The sequence below is a fragment of the Protopterus annectens genome, chromosome 14.part0 (genome assembly GCF_019279795.1).
Source record: "Protopterus annectens isolate FY-2018-M chromosome 14.part0, PAN1.0, whole genome shotgun sequence".
Lineage (NCBI taxonomy): Eukaryota > Metazoa > Chordata > Ceratodontiformes > Protopteridae > Protopterus > Protopterus annectens.
This window is the reverse complement of record NC_056748.1, coordinates 776,028,359-776,052,358: the sequence shown is the minus strand read 5'-3', so window position 1 is coordinate 776,052,358 and position 24,000 is coordinate 776,028,359. Positions and strand designations below refer to the sequence as shown.

At 41.6% G+C, this 24,000-nt stretch overlaps 1 protein-coding gene across 1 annotated transcript in view; it reads right to left on the bottom strand.

Moving 5' to 3' along the window:
* OGDHL (oxoglutarate dehydrogenase L) overlaps positions 1-24,000 on the bottom strand; it is a 2,090,792-nt gene that overhangs the window by 2,004,535 nt on the left and 62,257 nt on the right. Inside the window, exon 2 of the mRNA XM_044055619.1 lies at positions 23,689-23,922. Within this exon, the coding sequence (XP_043911554.1) occupies positions 23,689-23,895 (207 nt within the window). The 5' untranslated portion in view covers positions 23,896-23,922. The remainder of the gene's footprint in view (positions 1-23,688; positions 23,923-24,000) is intronic.

Below are 24,000 nucleotides of genomic sequence, written 5' to 3'. Positions count from 1 at the left end.
ACTCAGTGCATCTGCTAAGTAGAGCTAGTTACCTGTCCTCTATTTCACTTTTTGATCATCTACTGTGGATTAAGTAACATCCTATGCAATCTCAAAGATGCATTGTACAAAGACTTTTTTTAACATGCTTTGCAAAGGTTTGTAGTCTGTTTCCACTTAAACATATTTTCCGCACACATACCCAAAGGATTTTGCACAATTACATACTACTGTCAACACTCCCTTTTATACATGAGCCTAACTCTTCTGTACATCTGCAAATGCCCCTGACAAATACACAACTGTTCAGTTTTCTTGTGGGATCACAGCTCTTAACTGTGATCTACTCACAACACAACTAGTTTAAACTTATCATGGTGCAAACTGTTTGTTGGAGCATCAGTAATTTTTTTCTTAAGCATTACAATTTCACTTTGTTTAAATTCATTCCCAGGCTACAGCTTGCTGTTATACCTTTCTCTGTGCAATGGTTATCTCATAAATATTACTTGCAAACTTAGTAACTGATACTGCATCATTCCTCAGAGCCTCTGTAATGCCCACTTGCCTTCTGGCTTTAGCATCTGTACAAAAGCTTGGATTTTTTTTCTATGTCAGGTTTTAGCCCCTCAGACTTCTGGATAGGATCTATGTATTTCACACCAGTCATATTGATATTAAATCTGCTCTTATTCGACTCAGCATTATGCTGTCTTTTGACTGATTCATCAACTTTTTCAGCCTCTTTTCATGCTCTTGTGTATGACCCCAAACTAACAGCTTCTAGGCTAGGTTTACAATACCTTCCATGCCTTCAATTACCTGAGCAACTGTTCTTTTAACACCTGTGGCACTGATAAATACCAAAGTGTCTAAGGAACATGTATCTTATTAACAGTGTATTAAATGCACGTGGTTTAGAGCTTTCTTGAGCTTGTTTTATAAGCCATAAACCACTGACCGCATCTAGTACTGAGAATGACTTAACATTTGGCATAAGCAGTAGGTAATGATCCACAAGATCTGGAAAAATAGAGAGACACACACAGAGACAGATACAGCACAATACAAATGCAACTCCTGTGTTTCTTTATAAGAATGACTACACTAGTCACCCATTCTCTTGGTTCTAACCTTCTTCTTAATGACCCCTAATTTTTTGATTCTCTCTATTTATTTATTTATTTTTATTTTGACATTTGTTGACCGGGCTAGTCTAGCTGGATATATGTCCATTTTCAGTAGAGGCCCGGGGAGAAAAGATCCAAGCATAAACAGTGACAAAATAAAATTATACAAGGACATAATAAAGCACAATACAGAAACAGCATTGTTCAACAGAACACTAAAAATGACAGATTATAAAAATTTTAGTAAAAGTTATACTAAACAATATCAAACACACTAGAAGCTATGAGCACAACTCAGTTAAGAAAGAAAGAAGTTATATTTGATCATCATGTTGTGAAGAAAAGAGTAATAATTAGTTTTGGAGGCATAAGTTAGAGGAATAGAGCAGGAAGGGGAAAGGATATCAGTCTGGGTTAGTACATGGACAAAGCCAATGAGTTTTCAGATGCTCTTTAAGATGTTTTTTAAAGAGGGAAGTTGAAGCAAGGGTTGACAATTCAGAGGGAAGCTGATTCCAGTTTTTACCTGCAGTGTTTGAGAAAAGTGAATCACCAGCTTTGTTGTTAGATTTAAAAGAGGAAACTAGAAGTTTATTAGCTGAGCGAAGTGTAGCTAGATTTTTATATGGTGTAATTAGATTGGTGAGGATAGGGGTGTTATTGGGGTGGTATAGGATATTTTGAGTGATGAGTAGTTGTTGACAGAGAATGTGGTTTTGCAATTCTAGCCATTCAAGTTGTTTGAGGTTTTTGCAGTGGTGAGTTTTAAAGGGGGAGCATGTGACAAATCTAGCTATGCCGTTATAACAGGTAGAGAGTTTAGAGAGGTTATTTTTGGATAGGTTGGTATATATAACAGAGGCATAGAAAAGGGTGGAAATGAGGTGGGTCTGGGCAATAGTTTTCCTTGCAGAAGGGGTAAGGAAGGGTTTAATTCTATAGAGGGTACCAAGTTTTTTGTTAACAGACTTTATGGTGGAGTTGATGTGGTCATCAAAGCTAAGTCGATTATCAATTGTTACACCTAGTAGGCGGGTTGTAGTATCTGGGGTTATGTTGGTGCCATTGTTAGAGGTTATAGAGAAGAATAGGCTAGGTAATTTATGAGTTGGAGTAAAAATGAGTAGTTTAGTTTTTTTGGGATTGAGGAGGAGGCAGTGTTGCATAAACCAGTTTTCAACATTATGAAAAACGGTTTGGGTGAGGGAGTGAAGAGAGGCTATATTCTTGGCTGTACAGATTAAGGTGGAGTCGTCAGCATATTGAATGCAGGTGGCTTGAGGTATATTCATGTGTAGATTGTTGATAAATAAGGAAAAGAGTAGGGGGCCTAAGATGGAGCCTTAATGTACTCCAATATTTACTGGGAGTAGTGAAGACAGATTGTTATGCCAAAGCACTGCTTGCTGTCTATTTTCCAGATAAGACCTGAACCACTGTATAGCGTGAGGATCAAGAGAATGGGCTTTTAGTTTCTCTAGAAGTAAGTTATAGTTGACCATATCAAAGGCTTTTGACAGGTCAATAAATAGTGCAGAGGAAAAAAAGAGTTGTTGTTCCGGTTTTTGTTTATAGAGTCAGTAAAGGATAAGAGTGCAGTCGATGTGCTATGGAATGGTCTAAAGCCATGTTGGCAGATTGCTAGTAGATTATTTTGTAGTAAGTGGTTAAGTAGTTGTTTGTGAATACATTTTTCCATTATCTTAGCTAATGGGGAGAGTAAAGCAATAGGGCGAAAGTTAGAAAGCTCTTTAGATTCTGTTGTGCTAAGGTTACTTTTCTGGGAGCACATATCACTCTCATTGCACCCTACTTTATCTGTAGATGACACTCTTGATAGCTTCCTAAGTCTATGAACAAATCACAAGTCATGCAGGATATCAAACCAAAGGCTTGCATAGTGAGCAAAATATGACTATGACAGTGTGAGGATTCTATGCACATGGTCCATCAAGAATTTTAAACATATGCAGTCTTTTCTTTCACATAGTGAGTTATTTTTACAATTCCTCGCTTCTAACAAGGGACACAACTCAAGATATTAGGAAATCTACTTCTTTGAGAGCAATTATTTGCAAAAGAAGACCAAATTGTTTTGTTTTTTATACTGGCATCAACAGTGTCTGATCAAGTTGTGCCATACAGTGGTTAGATTAGATTAATGGTTACACATAAAATATTTTCTGGCTAGCTATTACACACTGGACCAATATCAAGCTTGATTTCCACATTCTGTCCATTAATTGTTAGTATTATATTCCAGGAAGCTGGCCTACACTCTGTTTCACCACCTTTAGCGCATTTTCAGATTTCATTGTATCAATTTTTTTTTTTAACTTTCACAGAAGCCACAGTTTATTTTCTCATTTCCTTCAACAGCAAGAGCATTATTTTGAAAACATTTGTTTCCTAACATAGCCTGTACATACCTGATTAAAAGTAGGACAATTCTTCCTTATAACCATGCCTACTACAAAACTAAATTTTCAGCAATGCAATGTTTCTCCATGTACGATTTAGGATCCTTTCATTGTTATAGTAATTATCCATTTTTCTTTCATATCCATTACTTTAACTAATCATCCTGCCTTTATTTTTAATCTATATCTTTGCTTTATTTGAATTACATTTTATTTTAGAAAACTTCCTTGTTATCAGCTAATGCTTTTGACTTTGTGCATTAGTAGCTTTACTTGTTCTGACTATATCCAAAGCTTTTGATAAAGTCAGCCCTGTTTGTCTTAACTTGTTAATACCTACTGGTGGTCAGCCGATTATGTGCGACATTCCTGACTCCAACCAGGCTTAATCAAAATAGCAAAGACTTGCGAGTCACCACAACAAAAAATAAATAAGAGAAAATATCTTCAGCTGAAGAAAAGCAGATTTTTGCACTTCTTATTCAAATAATTTTCTTACATTTAATGTGCTTAATTACAGCAATGAATACTGAAAATGCAGTTCCATGATTAAGGTGCACTGAAACATATCTCTGTGCGTGATCTGCATTTTAAGTGCTATCAGCTTGCATGGGGCAAGGCAGCACACACAACTGATGGCTCAGGTATTAAGATCCCAACACAATTACAGCTGTTGGTGCCAAGTTCAAAGACTGTTTCTTTGTATTGTCATTACTCATTCTACAAAATAACCTACTTTTGATCACAAAAGCATGCAGTTCCCCAAATTCACAGTCACTGGCTCTTTTTCTCAGGCCAGTAATAAATGTACCTATAGTATCTGTATGACCTTGTGCTGTTACACCAAATAAATGCCAAACAAAAATACAGCTTTTTTCTGGGCTGACACTTTATGGTGAATTTATGTTTAACAAGTAGTATTCTGTCTTTTGCCACATTAAGAAAACTATAATAGTTAAATACCTTTAAGGCTTCTACCCCAGCAAAAAGCAGGAATGATGCACACAATGTTTTCAGGCTTCTCAGCTAATCCACCTGCAGTGATGAATAAATCAGTTTTCTGGATCCAAAACACCCAGTTTTATGCCAAATTCGTTCTTATGGAAAAAGAAGCTATGTCTTACCATAACGTTCCATCTGTATTGTTGATCCTCGTTCAGTCATTACGTATGGGTATCGGTTCCAACCTCGGAACCAAGCCAGCCATCTTCCAAGCTCGTGTCGGCTACAAACTCTCGAGCTAAACTCTTACCCAGAATTCCCCTCTCCCTGTTACCTCAGATTGAGTTTGCAAGTCAAAAGAAGGTAGAGGCTACCTCTGGTCAAATGACCTAAAAGAACCAGATGGTGAGCTCCACTAGAAGCCACAGGAGGAGGAGGAAGGAGGGAGGGTCGTAATGACTGGACGAGGATCAACAATACAGATGGAACGTTATGGTAAGACATAACTTCTTAATCTGATATTGTTAATCCTCGTTCATTCCTTATGTATGGGACAGAGTCCCCAGCTACCTCTATTCCTGGGAGGCTCTCATGGAAGGACATTCCTGAGCACCATAGAACCAAAGATGCTCTTCCCCTGGAGGCAAAATCCAATTTACAATGATTGATGAAGGTATGAGGCATAGCCCAAGTTGCAGCTGCACAGATGTCATGTAAAGAAGCTCTGGCATGGAAGGCAGCAGAAGTTGCCACCGACCTTGTAGAATGAGCCTTTATGGTAGTAGGCAATGGAATATTACGTTGAGTATAAATGAAGGTCACAAGGTCTTTCAATCATCTAGCCAATGTGACCTTAGCAACAGCACATCCTAATCTAGGTCCAGAATAGGCCAACAATAACTGGTCTGATTTACGAGAGGACTTGGTCCTGTTCAAGTAGAAGCAAATTTGCCTGTGAATATCTAGGGTATGTAGGCAATACTCTCCTTTGTTTGAATGATTGGGAAAGAAAACTGGCAATTCAATGGTTTGATTAATGGACATTTCAGAGATCACTTTTGGCAGAAATGAAGGATTAGTTCTCAAAGACACTATCTCTGAAAAATCAGGTATGGACCCTTGATGCATAAAGCTTGAAGCTCAAATATACGTCTGGCAGAAGTAATGGCAACCAGAAACAAAGTTTTCCATGACAAATATTTGAGGTCGCAAGAAGAAACTGGTTCGAAAGGTGGCATTGTCAGAGCTTGTAGAACTAATGATAAGTCTCCTGATTGAATAGGTTCTCCAAAAGGGGGCTTCAGATGATTCACACCTTTTATGAAGGTCTTGCATAATTTGTGTGACATGAGAGGAGTCTTGGACACCCTCATGGAAATTAGATATTGCAGCCAAATGAACTCTAATGGTAGAGGCCGACAGACCCGATTGAAATAGGTCGGCCAGACACTCTAGTATTATTGACACCGGTGCTGAGAAGGGGTCTACTTGTTTTTCTTTCAGCCAATAGGTAAATCTTTTCCACTTTCTTAGATAAATAATTCTAGTGGAAGACTTATGAGATGCAATAAGAATGTCCCGTACTGGTAAAGAAAGACCATTCTGCCTGGCAATCAAGGGAACTGGAGGAGCCAAGCTGTGAGCTTCAGGCTGTCCAAGTTGGGATGAATCGGGTTCTGCGTATGTGAGATCAACCCCGGGGTTGGATGGAGAATCCATGGTTGATCTAGCAGGTGAGGCCAAAGGAAAGGGAACCAAATCTGACGAGGCCAATATGGTGCTATGAGGATTCACCTTGCTCTTCAACCGACGGGCTTTCTTCAGAAACTGGGGAATGAGGGGGAGAGGTGGGAATGCATAAAGAAGATCCAAGGGCCAATCATGGACTACAGTGTCCCTGGGTGACTGGCCCGGAGGGGGAATCAGGGAGAAGTAGTTGCTGCATTTGTTGTTGGTTGGGGATGCAGAGAGGTCGCAGCAAGGATGGCCCCAGCAGTGGAAGATCTCCGCCGCTATCAAGGGATTCAAAGGCCACTCGTGAGATTGTAGAATGCACCTGCTGAGTCTGTCTGCTATCACGCTGGAACTCCCGGGAATGTGCATTACTAGAAGAAAACGGTTGGTAGCCATAGCCCATTGCCATATCCTCATGGCCTCTCAACAAAGGGGGTAAGATTTGGTTCCACCCTGTTTGCTGATGTACCAGACCACCGCCATGTTGTCTGATTGTATCACAATCATCCCAGACGGCAGCAGGGGATGGAATGCTTGCAATGCCAGAAGCACCGCCCTCAGCCCTAGAACATTTACATGCAGTTGGGCCTCCAATTCGGACCAAGTGTCTTGGACTGTCTGTCCCTGACATAGCCCCCCCACACCCCATCAGGGAGGCGTCTGTGGTCACTGTAGCCTTGGGCTGCTGAGGGGAGAAGGGGCAAGACCATTGTGACGGGTTGTGGGTCATCCACCAATTTAAATCCTGTTTGCATCTGTGGGTTACTCGAATCTTGGCTGAAAGAGGATGCTGAAAAGGATACCATTGGGTGAGCAGTAGCCACTGTAGAAGCCTCATATGAAACCTGGCCAGGGGGGCAATGGTGATGGAGGCTGCCATGGAACCCAACAGCTGTAGGACAAAGTGAGCTGTGGATTTCTCCCTTGAAAGGATAGGGATCAGTTGTTGCTTTATCCTTACAATTCTGTGCTCGGGAATGGATGCTCTGCAATTCTTTGCATCCAAGATGACCCCTATGAATTCTGTGGAGTGAGATTGGATTTTTGCCAGTTTATGGTTATGCCTAGCCTTTGTGCAGCGAGGAGAGAGTATGCCAAGGCTTCTTCCAATAGATGTCTGGTGGGGGCAGAGATGAGCCAGTCATCTAGGTATGGAAACACCTGGAATCCTTGTAGTCGCAAGAGAGCTGTGACGACTGCCATGCACTTTGTGAACAGTCTGGGGGCTGTAGAGAGTCCGAAGGGCAGTACTCTGAATTGGTAGTGACTGGCTCCCTCACGGAAGCACAGAAATCTTCTTGTTTGCTTGTCCACTTTTATGTGGTAGTACGCATCCTGAAGATCTATAGAGCACATCCAATCATCTTTTTCCAAAAGCGGGAAGATAGACTGTATTGTGACCATCCGGAATTTTTGTACTCTTACAAACTTGTTCAATACACTGAGATCCAAAATTGGTCTCCAGTCCCCGGTTTTCTTTGGCACCAAAAATAGTCTTGAATAGAATCCTGATCCTATCTGGTCTGGAGGGACTATTTGGATGACTCGCTTTCTTAGCAACTTTTCTATCTCTAGTGCTGCTGCTTCCCTTTGACTGGGTGGAACGTCGGGAAGGTTTTTTGAAGGGACAGGACAAATATCGAAGGGGATATGATAACCTCTGGTTATAATCCTTTGTACCCAGGAAATTGGTGGTGATGGTTTGCCAGGCAGAAGGGTACAAGGAGAAACGACCCCAAACCACCTCCAGAGGAAAGGAGTTGGACCGCTCTTCAGGAGCGCTGGTAGGATTGACCAGGGAAAGAATCCCTGGAGCCCTGGTTACGCGGACCCCTTCTGCCCCAAAAGGAGCGTCTTCCCTGTGAGTTTCCCCCTCTGCCTCTGGGGGAGAACTCATTTTTTTGTGTTTTTCAGCTTTTGGTCATTGTATTTACTGTTTTTTTGTCACGGAAAGGACCCTGAGAGTTCCTGAACCATATCTTCCCACTCTTTTGGTTTCGGGAGAAAGCACATTGAGGGGAAGAATAACGGACAACTATGGCAGAAAGGGTCTTACCGTCCTGTTCACATCTGGCCAGTATGCTTTTAACTTTGGGTCCAAACAACGAAGAGGCTTCAATGGGAGCGTTAAGAAAGGAAGCCTTAAAGGGTTCCGCGAAATTGCACAAGTGCATCCAAGCTTGTCGTCTCAAGACCACAGCTGAACCCGCCACTCTAGCTGCTCCTTCTGATGCGTGAGATATCAGTCGCATGGAGGAGTTAGATATTGACTCAATGGTGGCCAGCTGAGAGACCACTTTGTCACTGACCTCATCAGACACGGCACAAGCCAAGGTTTCAGAGAGCTCGGAAATTAAATCCCTTTGAAAACTGGTAAAGTGTGCCATATAATTCAGGGACCGGATAGCAAAGGTCGCTGATGCAAAGGTGCGCTTCCCTATCCTGTCCAGGGCCCAGGACTCTTTGTTGGACGGATGGACAGTCTGGCTTTCTTCTTCCGCCAGATCCTTTTTGGTTGTGGCCGCCACCACCAGAGCATCCACAGGAAGACCGTCAGACCAATGGGGATTCGTAGCAGGGGGGGGGACAAAATCTTAACTGGCCTCCGGGGAATAGCCTCGACAGTGTCAGGAGCCTTCCACGCATGCTGCACGATGAGCCAGACCAGTTCATTGGCAGGTGGAGTAACCCAGGAGGTAGGGGGCTGGTTACGAAAAGCCTGCAGGCACACATCAGTTGGAAGGCTGGTCCACCTGAAGAGGGGTGAGTGTCCAGGACAAGGGTCACCCCTCCCCTAAGTGGCTCAGCCTGCTGACCCGGAGTCTCCGGATGGCTGTAAAACAACAAATTACACGTGTCACAACTATCATCCTGGGTCGTAGCAAAACTCTCCTGCCACGAAGGCAACTGCGGTTCCATAGTGAGGTCCATAAAGGGAACCATAGAGGGGTAAAGTCTGTGCTGTATCAAGGGACTTCAAAGGCAATGAAGGAGGAGAATAAGAAGGGGTCTTTGACAATGGGTGATCACCTCCAAGGAAGGATAGGTCCTGGGGAGCAGGATACCTCTGTCCAGAAGCACTTGATTCACAAGACGCAACAGGTCGTGTTCAGAAAGGCTTCTAGTGGACCACACGGACACAGCTGAGGGAGAAACCGGTCTGTCCACAGAAGAGACAAGCTCGGTGCCCACCTCACCAGTCCGAACAGAGAACAACGGTGCTGAGACTGGACTACGGGTGTCTGCACTGAGGAAATCATTGGTGCAAAGGTCATGGTCTGCACTGACAAAAAGATCGGCGCCATAGTGGTTGCCGGTACCGAAGCTGTAACCGACAAAATTGGTGTCAATAACTAAGGCGTCGGTTCCGAGTAAGGTGTCGGAGCCGACGTGGTCAAGGTCTGCGCCAAATGAACAGTCAGTGCCGATGTAGTAGTAGTCTGAACCGAGGAGCCCCTCGGTACCGATACAGTAAAGGCTACAGTAGACGGAACTAAAATCAGTGATGGCGCCGAAGGCCTTGTTGCCGAAGGTCTAGGCACCGAAAGCGCCAGGGCCGACAGAGTGAGCTCCGAAGCAGAAATCTTAGCCTTCTTAGGTCTTGATTGGCAGGAGTCCCCAGCCAGGGACGAAGGCAGAGACTTAGCCTTTGCAGGATCATCCGATATTTTCTTATGGGCTCTACGAGGGGTTGAAGCCTCCGACCCAGAAATAACCTCTGAAAAGGGAGACTTAAGAAGTCCCTTCAGCAACAACTTATTTTTCCTCTCAATCAAAGTTCTGTTGGAAAAGTTCTTACAAATACCACATGGCGGGTCAACAGATAAGTGAGACACACGCAAGCAATACACACAGAGTGTGCATCTGATGTAGGTAATTTCTGTCCACAATCTGAACACCTTTTAAATCCTGGACTACCTTTTTTATCTGCCATGATAAAAAAGAAGAAAGGGTACCAGCAATAGTACGAAAGAATACCCGAAGGTAATGAAGAAAAGAAGGGTTTACCAACGATGGTAAGGGAGAAAATACCTTGCGGTAAAAAGTGCAGAGTAAAGAGAAGGAAACTCAAGGAAATATAGTCGCTAAATGCGATAAGGTAAGAGACAACAAATTAGAAACTCTTCTGACAGAAAAGATTATATTAGACTAGTCTGACAACAAATATCTATACTTAGCTCAAGAGAAGCAGCTTGACATGACCGAATGGCGATGCGTAAAATGAAATCTGAGGTAACAGGGAGAGGGGAATTCTGGGTAAGAGTTTAGCTCGAGAGTTTGTAGCTGATGCGAGATTGGAAAATGGTCGGCTTGGTTCCGAGGTCGGAATCGATACCCATACGTAAGGAATGAACGAGGATTAACAATATCAGATTATGTATTCCAAGTGGTTACATGCAATTTTTCCCTAAGAATGATACTTTTGTAGCTAAAAACCACCAAACCAGGAGGAAAAAACAGTGTCTGAATGCAACACCAGAAAACAACCGGCACCAGCAAGACAGTGATCCAAAATATTAATAATAGAATGAATGCCTATTATTAATATTTTGGTTCTGTGTCCTGCTGGTGCTGTGTTTTTATATATTTTTTTAGTTCCAAATACAGGGATTCCTAAAAGCAAATATATTTCTTCACTTCTGTAAATTAATTTAGTTTTGTTATATAGTTGTCCACTCTGACACCATGTCATGACAGGAGGCTTAGTTAATAATGTGGCCTATACTTCTTGAGGTTTATACTGCAGCTTACTTTTCCTGGAACCTTGTGTGCCACATGACATGCAAGCCTAGCTCATTAGTATTTAAACGTATATGCCTCATATCTAGTATGTAGTAATGACAGCTGAAGTACAACTGATCTGCAGAAAATCAAAGCTTCACCCTCTTAAGCACATCATATACAAATAACATGGCCAGTAGCGATATAGAAACTATTAAAATACACGTGCTCAAACTGAATCCCAAGTAACGGAATGCATTCAAGGGTAGCTTTCAGGAGAATTCAAACAGGGAAACGCTTGCTGGTGGCAGACTGAGGTATAACAGCATTTGAAGACTGCAGACATAAATCTGCAATAAGTTGATAGGTGTAATAAGAAAACCAGGCTCCACAGTGTCAGGAGCAGAGAGAGAAGACCAAGGAGGAATAGTACAGGCTAACACCACTAATACCAGGCCAGGAGGAGGTCATTTACAGTCTTAAAGGAAGATGTATTAATGTTCTGGATGGCTCTAAAACCAGAATGGATCCAAGAGACCATGTAAACTACCATCTTAACAACCCTGCCGAAAGAAGGCAAGCTACAGACCAGTCAATATTTTTGTGATGTGTGGAGATAAAGAGATGGTTTCTTAAGGACAGTATAATGATGTATTTTAAAATAGAAGGAAAGACCCCTGTACTAAGAAACAATCACAAGATTGGGAAACTATGTATTCCCAGAGTTCACAAGGCATGACATCACCAACCTGGTTGATCTACACTCCAATTAACAATGCCTCAGCTAGCTAGGTGTGAGTAAAGTACAGTTTTGTACCTACCATAAATGTAGATGTTCGAAGATCCACATTGCTGCAGTCCTAACACTTGGGTAGTCCGCTGTCCCTCGGTCGGCCCGAATATCAGAGTATAAGGCTGACGTCGGTCAAGGCGCACTTGACTGACATCAGAACGTCAGGGTATAAATGCGCATGACCGACGTCATATCCTCAGTCTTTTCTTGCCCCAGATGTCAGAAGACCCTAAAAAGAAAGGTCAAAACCCATAGACAACAACTAAACAACTAACCAGCCTAACACCAGAAATATGTACAATATATACAATATATACAATTATACCATTATACCTCAGATGGATAACCCAACCCACACAACCACCTCAAACTACAGAGGGGAAGGAGGGAGGGTAAATTGGACTGCAGCAATGTGGATCTTCGAACATCTACATTTATGGTAGGTACAAAACTGTACTATGTTCTTCATCTCACATTGCTGCAGTCCTAACACTTGGGTAGAATCCCAAAGCAGAGGTAAGGGAGGATGGCTAAACTATAATGAAGCAGGAGCTGCCAAAATGCCCTGCAACACAGCAGTGGCAAAACCAGCCCTGGATTTAGAGTACAGTGGAAGGTGGTAATGCTTAGAGAAGGTATGCACTGAACTCCAAGTGGCTGCCTCCAAAATATCCCTAGTGGCCACCCCCCTCAAAAAAGCTGTTGAAGTGGCAGTAGCCCTAGTGGAATGAGGCCTAATCCCAGCTGGAATCTCTTTGCCATGATGGGAATAACAGAAAGCAATGCAAAATGCAATCCACTTAAGAGATAGTTTGTTTTGACACAGGCTTGCCCTGAGAGCACAAAGCAAAAGAAACTAATAACTGCTGAGATTGTCTGAACCCTTTAGTTCTGTCCAAATAATATCGCAACTGCCTGTGTACATCTAAAGTGTGCAAAATCTTTTCCCCTTTAGTTTGGGGATTTGCATAAAAAGTAGGCAAATGAATAGTTTGGTTTAAAGCCACACTAGAAACCACTTTAGGCATAAAGGAAGGATTAGTACGTAAAGATACCCTATCCTTATGGAAAATTAAGAAAGGCTCAACTGCCATAAGGGCCTGCAATTCAGAAACCCTTCTTGCAGAGGTAATGGCCAAAAAAAAGCAGTCTTCCATGACAAATATTTCAACTCAGCAGTAGCTGCAGGCTCAAAAGGTTGTAGAGTGAGTTTCATCAACACAAAATTGAGATCCCAAGCAGGAGTAGGAGCCCTCGTGGGGGTCTTATATTCTTTGCCCCTCTAAGAAATTGCTTGAACAAAGGATGAGAAAACAATGGTGGGTCACAGTCGTAGTGAGCTGAAATTGCTGCAGCATGAATCTTAATAGAAGAGAAGGACAAACCTTTGTCCAATAACTCAGTAAGATATTGAAGAGCCACACTTAAATCAGGCTCAGAAACATCCAAATCCTTAGCTGCACTCCAAAATAAAAATCTCTTCTATTTATCTGCTACACTTTCCTTGTACTAGGCCTTCTAGCTTCCAAAATCACATTCAAAACTTGTTGTGGAAGTTGAGACCCTCTATGGTTTAAAACAGAATATGCCATGCTGTTAGGTGAAGAGAGTGAAGTTTGACATTGAGCAAATGACTGTCCTCCTGGGACAACAGATGTGGAATCATAGGCAAAGGCCATGGAGGCTTCTGTACTAGACTTCTCAGTAATGGGTACCAGTGCTGTCGAGGCCAATCTGGAGCTATCAAAATCATCCTTGGCTTGTCCTGTCTGACCTTTAGAAGTACCTTTGGGAGGAGAGGCAGAGGTGGAAAGGCATACACATGAAGATTTTTCCAACTGAAAGAAAGAGCATCCACTTTCCAAGCTGTGGGATGAAACCTTTGTGCAAAACTTTGGCAGCTGGTGGTTTAGTGGAGAAGCGAACAGATCTATGTCTGGAGTTCCCCAGGACACTGTCAATTTCTGAAATACATGAAGATCCAGTTTCCACTCGTGGGGATCCATGATTTGTCTGCTTAACACATCTGCTAAGGAGTTCTGTGCTCCGGCAGAAACCTTGCCTGAAGACTTAGTTGTAAACTGAGAGCAGTCTCCCACAAAATCATTGCTTGCCTGCATAGAGGATAAGAATGTGTTCCCCTTGCTTGTTGATGTACCACATGACAGTTGTGTTGTCTGTTAGAATCAACACCTGCCCTGGAAGAAGTAAATCCTTGAAAGCTATTAATGCAAACTGGACTGCTAACATCTCCTTCAAGTTGATATGTAGATGCTGTAGTCTGACAGGCCACTTGTCTTGTATCCACTTTCCGCTTAGATGAGCTCCCCAAGCTTTGTCTGAGGCATCTGTCGTTAAAATTTGACTCGCCTCTGGCGGGTCACAGAGAGTCCCTTGTTTAGGTGACATTCCTGAGCCCACCACAAAAATTCCTTTTGAATGCAAGGTATTATTTGAATGACAGTGTCCAAATGCTGGCAGTGCTGTGTCCATACATTTTTGAGATACCATTGCAACTTCCTCATATGCAGTTTGGCATTGGGAAGCACCAGAATACAAGATGCCATGAACCCTACGGCTTGAAGGACTGTCCTTGCAGTCAGCCCGGACTGAAGAGATAGATGATGGAAGTAAAGGGAAAGATTCTTTTGTTTGTCCGGGGTTAGAAAGGCCATCTGGGATGCTGTATTCAGTCTTACACCCAGAAAGCACATGTCTTGAGAGGGTACTAGACTGGACTTTATTTCGTTCACAGAATACCCCAGGCATCTTAGCACTGCTATCACATATTCCAAATGACTAAGAAGCTCTTCCTTCCTTGAGCCAGAATCAGGCAATCGTCCAAATAAGGATAGATTTGTATTCCTTTTAGCCTGAAGAAAGCTATCACTGGAGCCAGAACTTTGTAAATACTCTGGGCAGTAGATAAGCCAAAGGGCAATGCAGAGAACTGATAGTGAGAAGTCCCAGTCCGAAAACGCAGATATTTCCTGCAACTTAGCCTGATAGGAACATGAAGGTAAGCCTCCTTGAGATCCAAAGTTACCATCCAGTGATCCTTGCCCAGTAGAGGTAAAAGCTGTTGTAACATCAACATTTTGAACTTGGGAATGTCCAGATAAGTGTTGAGGATAGATAAATCCAAAATTGGTCTCCACGTGTTCCCCTTTTTGGCACAAGGAACAGGCGAGAATAAAATCCTAGGCCCCTTTCTGACATAGGAACCGGCTGTATGGCCCCTATTTGGAGTAACAGAGAAATTTGCTTGTGAGCCTCTATTCTTTGTTGAGGAGGAATGTCTGGCATGCCTTTGAAAGGAGGCAAGGTATGGAAATAAAACCTGTAACCGTGATGTATGATATCCAGTACCCATCTGTCCTGGGTAATCAAACTCCAATTTTCTTTGAAAAGTGCCAACCTTCCTCCCAAAGGTGCTGCCAGGCGAGAAGGTTCTGGCAGCTGAAAAGGTAGGTCATTGGGTCTGTTCACGAAAGGACTGACCCCTGCCTCACCGAAGACTGTGCAGGAGAACTCCCTGTTCTAGGCCTGAAAGAGCCCTGACCTCTGCCCTGCCACGTCTAGATCTACCCCTAGACTGGGAATCATAAGAAGGATAAGTCCACCCTTAGTAGGCCAATTTCTACTAAACTTTGGAGGCTGAACCTGCAAAAAATCTTTAACAGTCTGCATAGACTTAGCCTTGTCTTCCATTTTCTTCAAAACTGCCTCAACAGGAGAACCAAACAAGACATCAGATTGCAAAGGGGCATCCAAAATTCTAGTTTTAACATGGTCAGATAAATTTTGATCCCTCAGCCAGGCATGCCTGCGAAGAACTGACCCAGTGGCAGCCACCCTAGACGAGGCCTGAACAGCATCAAAACCACATTGCAAAGAATGCTTACCCACCTGTTCAGAAACATGCACTAAATCTTGTAACTCTTTACAATCAATACCTTCCGCCAGAGCATCAACCTTAGATTTCAACTGTGAAAGGAGATAATTTTGATATTTCAACATGTGAAACTGGCAATTCAAAGCTCTCATGGCTAGAGTGGAAGAAGTATAAACTTTCTTTCCCCACCTATCCAAGGCCCTGGCCTCTTTATCTGCCGGAACTGGATTCTTGACAACAGAAGCCTTAACTACCTTAGGCCCCTGGCTAACAGTTTCTGGGTCTGCCCTAGGACTCTTAAAAGATACTTATGAGCTTCAGGCACCCTGTAATACCTATCTGGTTTAACAGGAGCAGGAGGCAAAGAATCAGGATTAAGAGAAGCCTCTGCAAACACATCTTCCACCACATTCAGAACAGGAGGTATAGCTAAAGGCCTATGCTGGGGTAAAACAAAAATTCCCTAAGCCTTTTCCTGGAATCAGAGAAATCCTGACCTTCCCATTTAAAATGCTCTCTCATGGAGTGAACGGTCTCTGAAAAAGAAAAATCCTCAGGAGGAGAAGCAGAAGGAGTAGAATCATCCACATCAGAATCAGAATAATGAGAATACTCCTGCAAGTCTTCAGCCGAAGACTCAGACACATCCGAAGCCTGCTCATAATCCCCCAACACAGGTTCCATCCTAGGCCTCTTATCAGGAGGGGGCATAGAGCCTCTAATCAAAGTAATCAAATCTTCTGCCATTTTAAGCATGTGCTTCTTGGGCACTGAACCTGAAGAACTAGGAGTGACACCCACAGAAGCAAAAGTAGACCTGCCTCTAGGAGAAGCCTTGGAAGCAGAAAGAGAGGGCCTAGACACCTTAGGAAGGGATGGGAGTACAGTTACCTGAGAAGCCCCTACAGCCTGACCTGCCTCCTGGGAGGCCACATCCTGTAAAAACAGTTTCTCCTGGGACTCCAGAGGCCTCCGCCGGAACCACCGGTTCCACTGACACCTCTAAAGAACCGGCGTCCGGTTCGACTCCTCTAACCTAGGTTTAACTGCCTTGTATTTGCGCTTCTTTGAGGAAGCGGTGGAGCATCCGGCGGCATATTGTAATTGCACCGCTTCCCAAAGACCAACCTGGCACAATCCATCCCACGCTTTATAGTGCGTTTATTGAACCTAGCACAAAGCGACACCCAACAACGTTGTGCTCAGGTCCCAAACAAGGTATACACAAATTATGGTAATCTCTATGCGGTATCTGTTTCCCACAAGAAATACAGTTATTCACTTTTTCTGACATCCGGTAAACCACTGAGGCAAGAAAAACCAAAATATTCTAGCGGGTACTTAACCAACTCTGACTTGGTCTGAAACTCCAATTGAAAAATTTCAGAACGCCGAACGGCACTTGCAACACTGCTTCTGCATCGGACCATGCGGCAAAAGACTGAGGATATGACGTCGGTCCCGCGCATATATACCCTGGCGTTCTGATGTCAGTCAAATGCGCCTTGACCGGCGTCAGCCTTATACTCTGATATTCGGGCCGACCGAGGGACAGCGGACTACCCAAGTGTTAGGACTGCAGCAATGTGAGATGAAGAACATCTGCAAGGTCACAGCATAATCAATGTCTCCATAACCATCACCGCAACACTTAGAAGCCTAAAAGTCTAGACCATCACCTAGTCCAATGGAAGCCATATATGAAAAAAAAAATCATAATGAGGCCCCGTGTCCTGCTGGTGCTGTGTTTTTATATATTTTTTTAGTTCCAAATACAGGGATTCCTAAAAGCAAATATATTTCTTCACTTCTGTAAATTAATTTAGTTTTGTTATATAGTTGTCCACTCTGACACCATGTCATGACAGGAGGCTTAGTTAATAATGTGGCCTACACTTCTTGAGGTTTATACTGCAGCTTACTTTTCCTGGAACCTTGTGTGCCACATGACATGCAAGCCTAGCTCATTAGTATTTAAACGTATATGCCTCATATCTAGTACGTAGTAATGACAGCTGAAGTACAACTGATCTGCAGAAAATCAAAGCTTCACCCTCTTAAGCACATCATATACAAATAACATGGCCAGTAGCGATATAGAAACTATTAAAATACACGTGCTCAAACTGAATCCCAAGTAACAGAATGCATTCAAGGGTAGCTTTCAGGAGAATTCAAACAGGGAAACGCTTGCTGGTGGCAGACTGAGGTATAACAGGAGGCTAAGAATGATACTTTTGTAGCTAAAAACCACCAAACCAGGAGGAAAAAACAGTGTCTGAATGCAACACCAAAAAACAACCGGCACCAGCAAGACAGTGATCCAAAATATTAATAATAGAATGAATGCCTATTATTAATATTTTGGTTCTGTGTCCTGCTGGTGCTGTGTTTTTATATATTTTTTTAGTTCCAAATACAGGGATTCCTAAAAGCAAATATATTTCTTCACTTCTGTAAATTAATTTAGTTTTGTTATATAGTTGTCCACTCTGACACCATGTCATGACAGGAGGCTTAGTTAATAATGTGGCCTACACTTCTTGAGGTTTATACTGCAGCTTACTTTTCCTGGAACCTTGTGTGCCACATGACATGCAAGCCTAGCTCATTAGTATTTAAACGTATATGCCTCATATCTAGTACGTAGTAATGACAGCTGAAGTACAACTGATCTGCAGAAAATCAAAGCTTCACCCTCTTAAGCACATCATATACAAATAACATGGCCAGTAGCGATATAGAAACTATTAAAATACACGTGCTCAAACTGAATCCCAAGTAACGGAATGCATTCAAGGGTAGCTTTCAGGAGAATTCAAACAGGGAAACGCTTGCTGGTGGCAGACTGAGGTATAACAGCATTTGAAGACTGCAGACATAAATCTGCAATAAGTTGATAGGTGTAATAAGAAAACCAGGGTCCACAGTGTCAGGAGCAGAGAGAGAGAAGACCAAGGAGGAATAGTACAGGCTAACACCACTAATACCAGGCCAGGCGGAGGTCATTTACAGTCTTAAAGGAAGATGTATTAATGTTCTGGATGGCTCTAAAACCAGAATGGATCCAAGAGACCATGTAAACTACCATCTTAACAACCCTGCCGAAAGAAGGCAAGCTACAGACCAGTCAATATTTTTGTGATGTGTGGAGATAAAGAGATGGTTTCTTAAGGACAGTATAATGATGTATTTTAAAATAGAAGGAAAGACCCCTGTACTAAGAAACAATCACAAGATTGGGAAACTATGTATTCCCAGAGTTCACAAGGCATGACATCACCAACCTGGCTGATCTACACTCCAATTAACAATGCCTCAGCTAGCTAGGTGTGAGTAACTGCAAGGTCACAGCATAATCAATGTCTCCATAACCATCACCGCAACACTTAGAAGCCTAAAAGTCTAGACCATCACCTAGTCCAATGGAAGCCATATATGAAAAAAAAAATCATACTTAATGAGGGCAAGCCTTTCAACAAACAACTGGGATGTTGCCTTACATCACAAGACTGAAAAGCCTGTCGACAAGTTTGAACTACATGCCTGATAATAGTCCAAAAGATGACAGCAGGATGACTGGATGTTGAATTTTGTCTTCTCACATGAGGTTTTGGATTGGAGAAACATAATGGTCTACTGATTCAAGCCTGTCACTTGCAGAGTACATTCTTCTCTTCCTTCACTTGCATTGTACACTACATTCTACTTCTGCATAACTTACAAAATTTCTGACTGTACTAATGCGTACGGGTGACAACAGGATCAGCAGATACATGTGATGGGGTGAACTGATCCACAGCACAGAAGATGATCTGGCTATAAACTTGCACATGTGCTTTTTGGTCATCATCAATATGTTCAAGATGAAGCCGATCTAATACAGGTACTATGTCACTACTGGTTACACTACTTAAATCCTTGAAAAGGGTCAGCTCAGTTACTAGGTCACCAAACTGAGGGGTGCACCAGCCACAAATGGATGGAGTGGTGATTACATCATCACTAGGTGAAACAAAGTCTAGTGAATATCCTTTAGTATGTGAGAAAGAGGTGACAAACTGAACAAGGCCAAATCTCTGCATAATATAGAAGAATTCTATAGCAAGTTTGGTTACTTTCAACCCCCAATGTTAAAAATCACCCAAAAATAAAACCAATTCAGATGACATGGCACAATTTATTTACCTACTTAACTTATGTTTTTGAATGGAAAATCTTACTAGGTTATTCATCTCTTTTCACTGGAGGCCTCTGAAGAAAAGCTCCACAAACGTCAGGAAGATTTAGAGAAATTTCAAAGTCAAAACAAAACATTCACAGTAGTAACAGCAGTTGATTAAGACAGCAAACTAGACAACCTACAGACACATTGAGGAAGAACTATGAGATTCAAACATATATTTACAAAAGTAATAACAGTTGATTAACTTACTGAAAATAGGGAACCCAGAGTTCTGAAAAGGACATACATCAGTCACCTTACAGACTGTACATGATAGATGTTATACAGCTTTTACTTCTGTCAAATAATATTTACAGTTATTTTCTCCTAAGTTGGTAACATCACTAGTATCAAACTTTCATTTTTGACATAAAAATTATACAAATATTTACAAGCCCTACCTCCCAGTCTCTTACTACTGCTCTGTGTTGGTGTAAAGGTGATTAAGAAAACCAGTGAACATTTGTACTTAGTTATTTATAAAGTTGACACAAAGGTAAAATAGCTTGCCCTAATAATGTGTCAAACTTGCAAACATCTTTAAATAAGATGTCTGTCTGGGCACATAATAACAATGACAGTAAATGTAAGAGAATAAATAAAAGCACAACTGTGGGTCCATTAAACTGAAGACTACTGACAATAATACATGATTAGGGTTAGTAAGTCCCTTTATGGGACTGGGTATCTTGGTTAAAAATAAATTATCTTTCTACAACCATACAGAAGAAATTAATCTGGCAGCTCTCAAAATTAACACTTGTTTTCATAGATTTCGATGGACTAAGTAGTAAAGTTGTCGTCAATCCATACTACATTATTATTAGTTGTAGACTTGAATATGACTACCCTGTTTGAAATACCTTTTTAAAGTTGTGTTTGAAAGCATGAGATGGTTCAAAGAAGACACACCAAAGGTAACAGCCTAGACGATTTAAGTTATGAGCAGCTGCTTTGTAGGCTGTGCCTTTTTTTTCCCTTTCAACTCTATAAAGAGATCTTCTCCTCAGATACAGAGCTCTGCAAGGCAATCATTTGTTTGAATGCCTTTGAAATAATCATAGATTAATCAGAAATTTAATTAAGAACAGTATAATTAATCAACTATTTTTCTCAGACAGTGGTCAACTAATGCAATAACTTACCCTCATATCATGAGCAATGTACAGACATCAATCACTTTGAAGCAAGTTAAATTACACATTGGATGTAAAACTTGTAACACTGGTATACAGGTGGATATTATGCATTATCCTTTTGTCTTTAGGTTATACATGACATAAAATGATATATGGTAGGAAAGATTTCCATGTTACATGCTGGACAATAAACAGGAAGACATCTACACCTTAACCCCAAAAGGGGATGATAGCTCCACAAAGAGTCTGAACCATGTCAATTTTTGATCAAAACATAATTTCTACATAAAAAACACGAACACAATTTCTACATTTTCTCAATATCTGTCCCAATCCACCTCCACCTACAGCATTGATTAGCTGATAGATGATTACCATAACTTCCATCTGGCAAGGATTACCTTACAAATGCCCAATAAAGCAAGTAAAATAGGAGTTGCATTTCTAAGTTATTTTATCTCTAATAAAATATAATGCACAACTACCAGCTCCAGCACCCTAGATGACCCAGGTAACAATACTGGCACTTTTTCTTTTCAAAATGTCCAAACATCCACAAGAAGAAAACTGCTCAGCAAACTGAACATTAGTAACAGGACATGCTGGAGGGATAGATTCCTGTCCCAGAGACTTCCTATACTCTAGGACAAGCTACCCATCTATGTCAAGCAAAGTTCTTCATTAGCACTCTTCAAGAAAAATCTTGATGAGTGGATGGGAAATAGGAAATACACCCCAGGGATCACTTCTGTCTCTCTGCTGGACAGTGGCACAGGAAAATAACTTTCTTGGGTGGCGTAAGCTATGGTACCTTGCTGGCTAGGCTTACGTAGCCCTTGGGCCGATAGCCTAGTACCTACCTATAACCTATGAATAAATTACCCACCAAATACCTTAAAGCAGCAGCAGACACTTCTTCCTACCCTATCTCTATTTATAAACTTCTCTATTACAGAAAATCACATCTCAATCATATGGAAAATGCCTTACACCATTCCCCTGCACAAAGGTGGAAACTCAACTGTCAGGCTATAGACCTATAGCAATTTTATTCCCTTATCCAAAACATGAGAAAAATGTCTCCATATCCAACTCATTTATGACTTCATTAAGAACAACCTTTTAATAAATACACGACATGGTTTTTACCCCAACCATAGTACAACTGCCTTCCTACTACCAATCAATAAACAAATAAAGGTAAGTTAGCCTCTTCCTTCTCTACAGATCTGTCCAAAACTTTTCACACTGTCTCTCATCAAAAACTCTTCTCCCGAAACTAGCTTCCGCCAGACTTAGTCAGTCATCTCTATCACAATTTTTCAGTTAATTAACTGTTTGGCAACATGCAGTTATAAATGGCAGCAGAATTTTTTGCCTCTATTAATTGGTCACTGTGGGAGTCCCACAGGGATCAATTCTGGGACTGCTCCTGTTTTAACATCTTTACAAACGACACACAGCAACTAATCTTGCCTCAGTTACACAATATGCAGATGATTCCACACATCTGCTCTGCACAAACCCTTCCAAAACTACAAGAAAAAAACCTAACCCTCTCTCACTGCAATTGAATCTCTGATAACCAACTCTAATTTTCACGTCTATATCAGGAAAATGTAAATACACCGAATAACTCTTCATTGACCCATTTTCAGCAAAAGCAAAATCCGGTGAATGATTATTACATCAAAATTTTTCCCACTGTAAGTAACCACTGGGCCATCTTTGGGAATTTGCCCTTTTCCCCACTGTAGTGCAATCTCAGAGTTGGTATATTTAGTTGGGGGGGGGCCTGTGGGGGTGCAGCTCCTCACCAGGGTAGGTTTAAAATTTTTCTCTTTTTATGCAATCGCTACATTGGCCCACTGTTTACTTACCATGGGAAAAAATTTTGATGCAACAATCATTCACGAATTTCGCTTTCGCTGAAAATGGGTCAATGAAGAGGTATTCGATGTATTTACATTTCTCTGATATAATATAGACACTAATTTTCCAGTTAATGCTAATAAAACTTTAATTGATGCTTTTTACACCCAAAAATATGCAGCACTTGCATCATCCTTTCACATCTACTCAACCAACACTAAAATAAAAACAGTATTACAAACAAAACTGCTAGATGTACTGACAAAAAAATTAAGTTCAACCAGCACCTATCTCAAGTTGCATTTGTCAATAGCTCCCTAAGAAAGGCCACCTCAGCAAAAGCACTGTCCACAGGCTGGTGAAGGTATCTCAACTCCTGGTGTATCGGGGCAGACAAGAGAACCACTTCTGATTTCACATCCAGTAGCTGCTGTTAATAAAATTTGCCAGTCCCAATCTTAGCATGTGCTGCCAAAACTAATGCTACCCCCTACCTCTGCTGCCCATCTCTAGTACTAAGAATATCTACACACTCTGGAAAAATATATAAAAGGAAAATGAAATTAGCAGTCTCTTTGTTGTACAGTAACACACTGTTTTACACTTCAGTCTTCTTGCTTAACCATATTCTAATGGTGCCAATGTGCTGCATTTTTTTCTGACACTGAACAATCTGTGGTTAGCAAATCACCACATCAAAAATCAAACCAGACAATCCTGGATACTTTTACCAATGCAACACATTTATACTATAGCTAAAAGAAAAGTATAACTTGGAATCACAAACCATAACGTGGGAGTAGTGTAACACACAGATATATACACACACCATCTTACCTTATGAACACTGTTAGGATTTTCAAGCCAAGCAAAGTACATTTCTTCAACATAGTTTGAGTTGCTGCCACTGAGAAAAGGTTCAGCAGATCCTGATGATGTGTAACGTTTCCATGAACACCGTGCCCAAAGAACATTATTGCGTTTCACCAACAACTGAAAAGTTTGAGACTTCAGTCTGCTAGTCAGAATCCTCAAATGACTCATGTTGATTCATAAAATCAGCTCCCAATTCTAATGAAAAGAAAGCATAATATATGCTTTAAATGATACAGCTCTTGCATACTAATACATACATTTTTTCCATAGTTA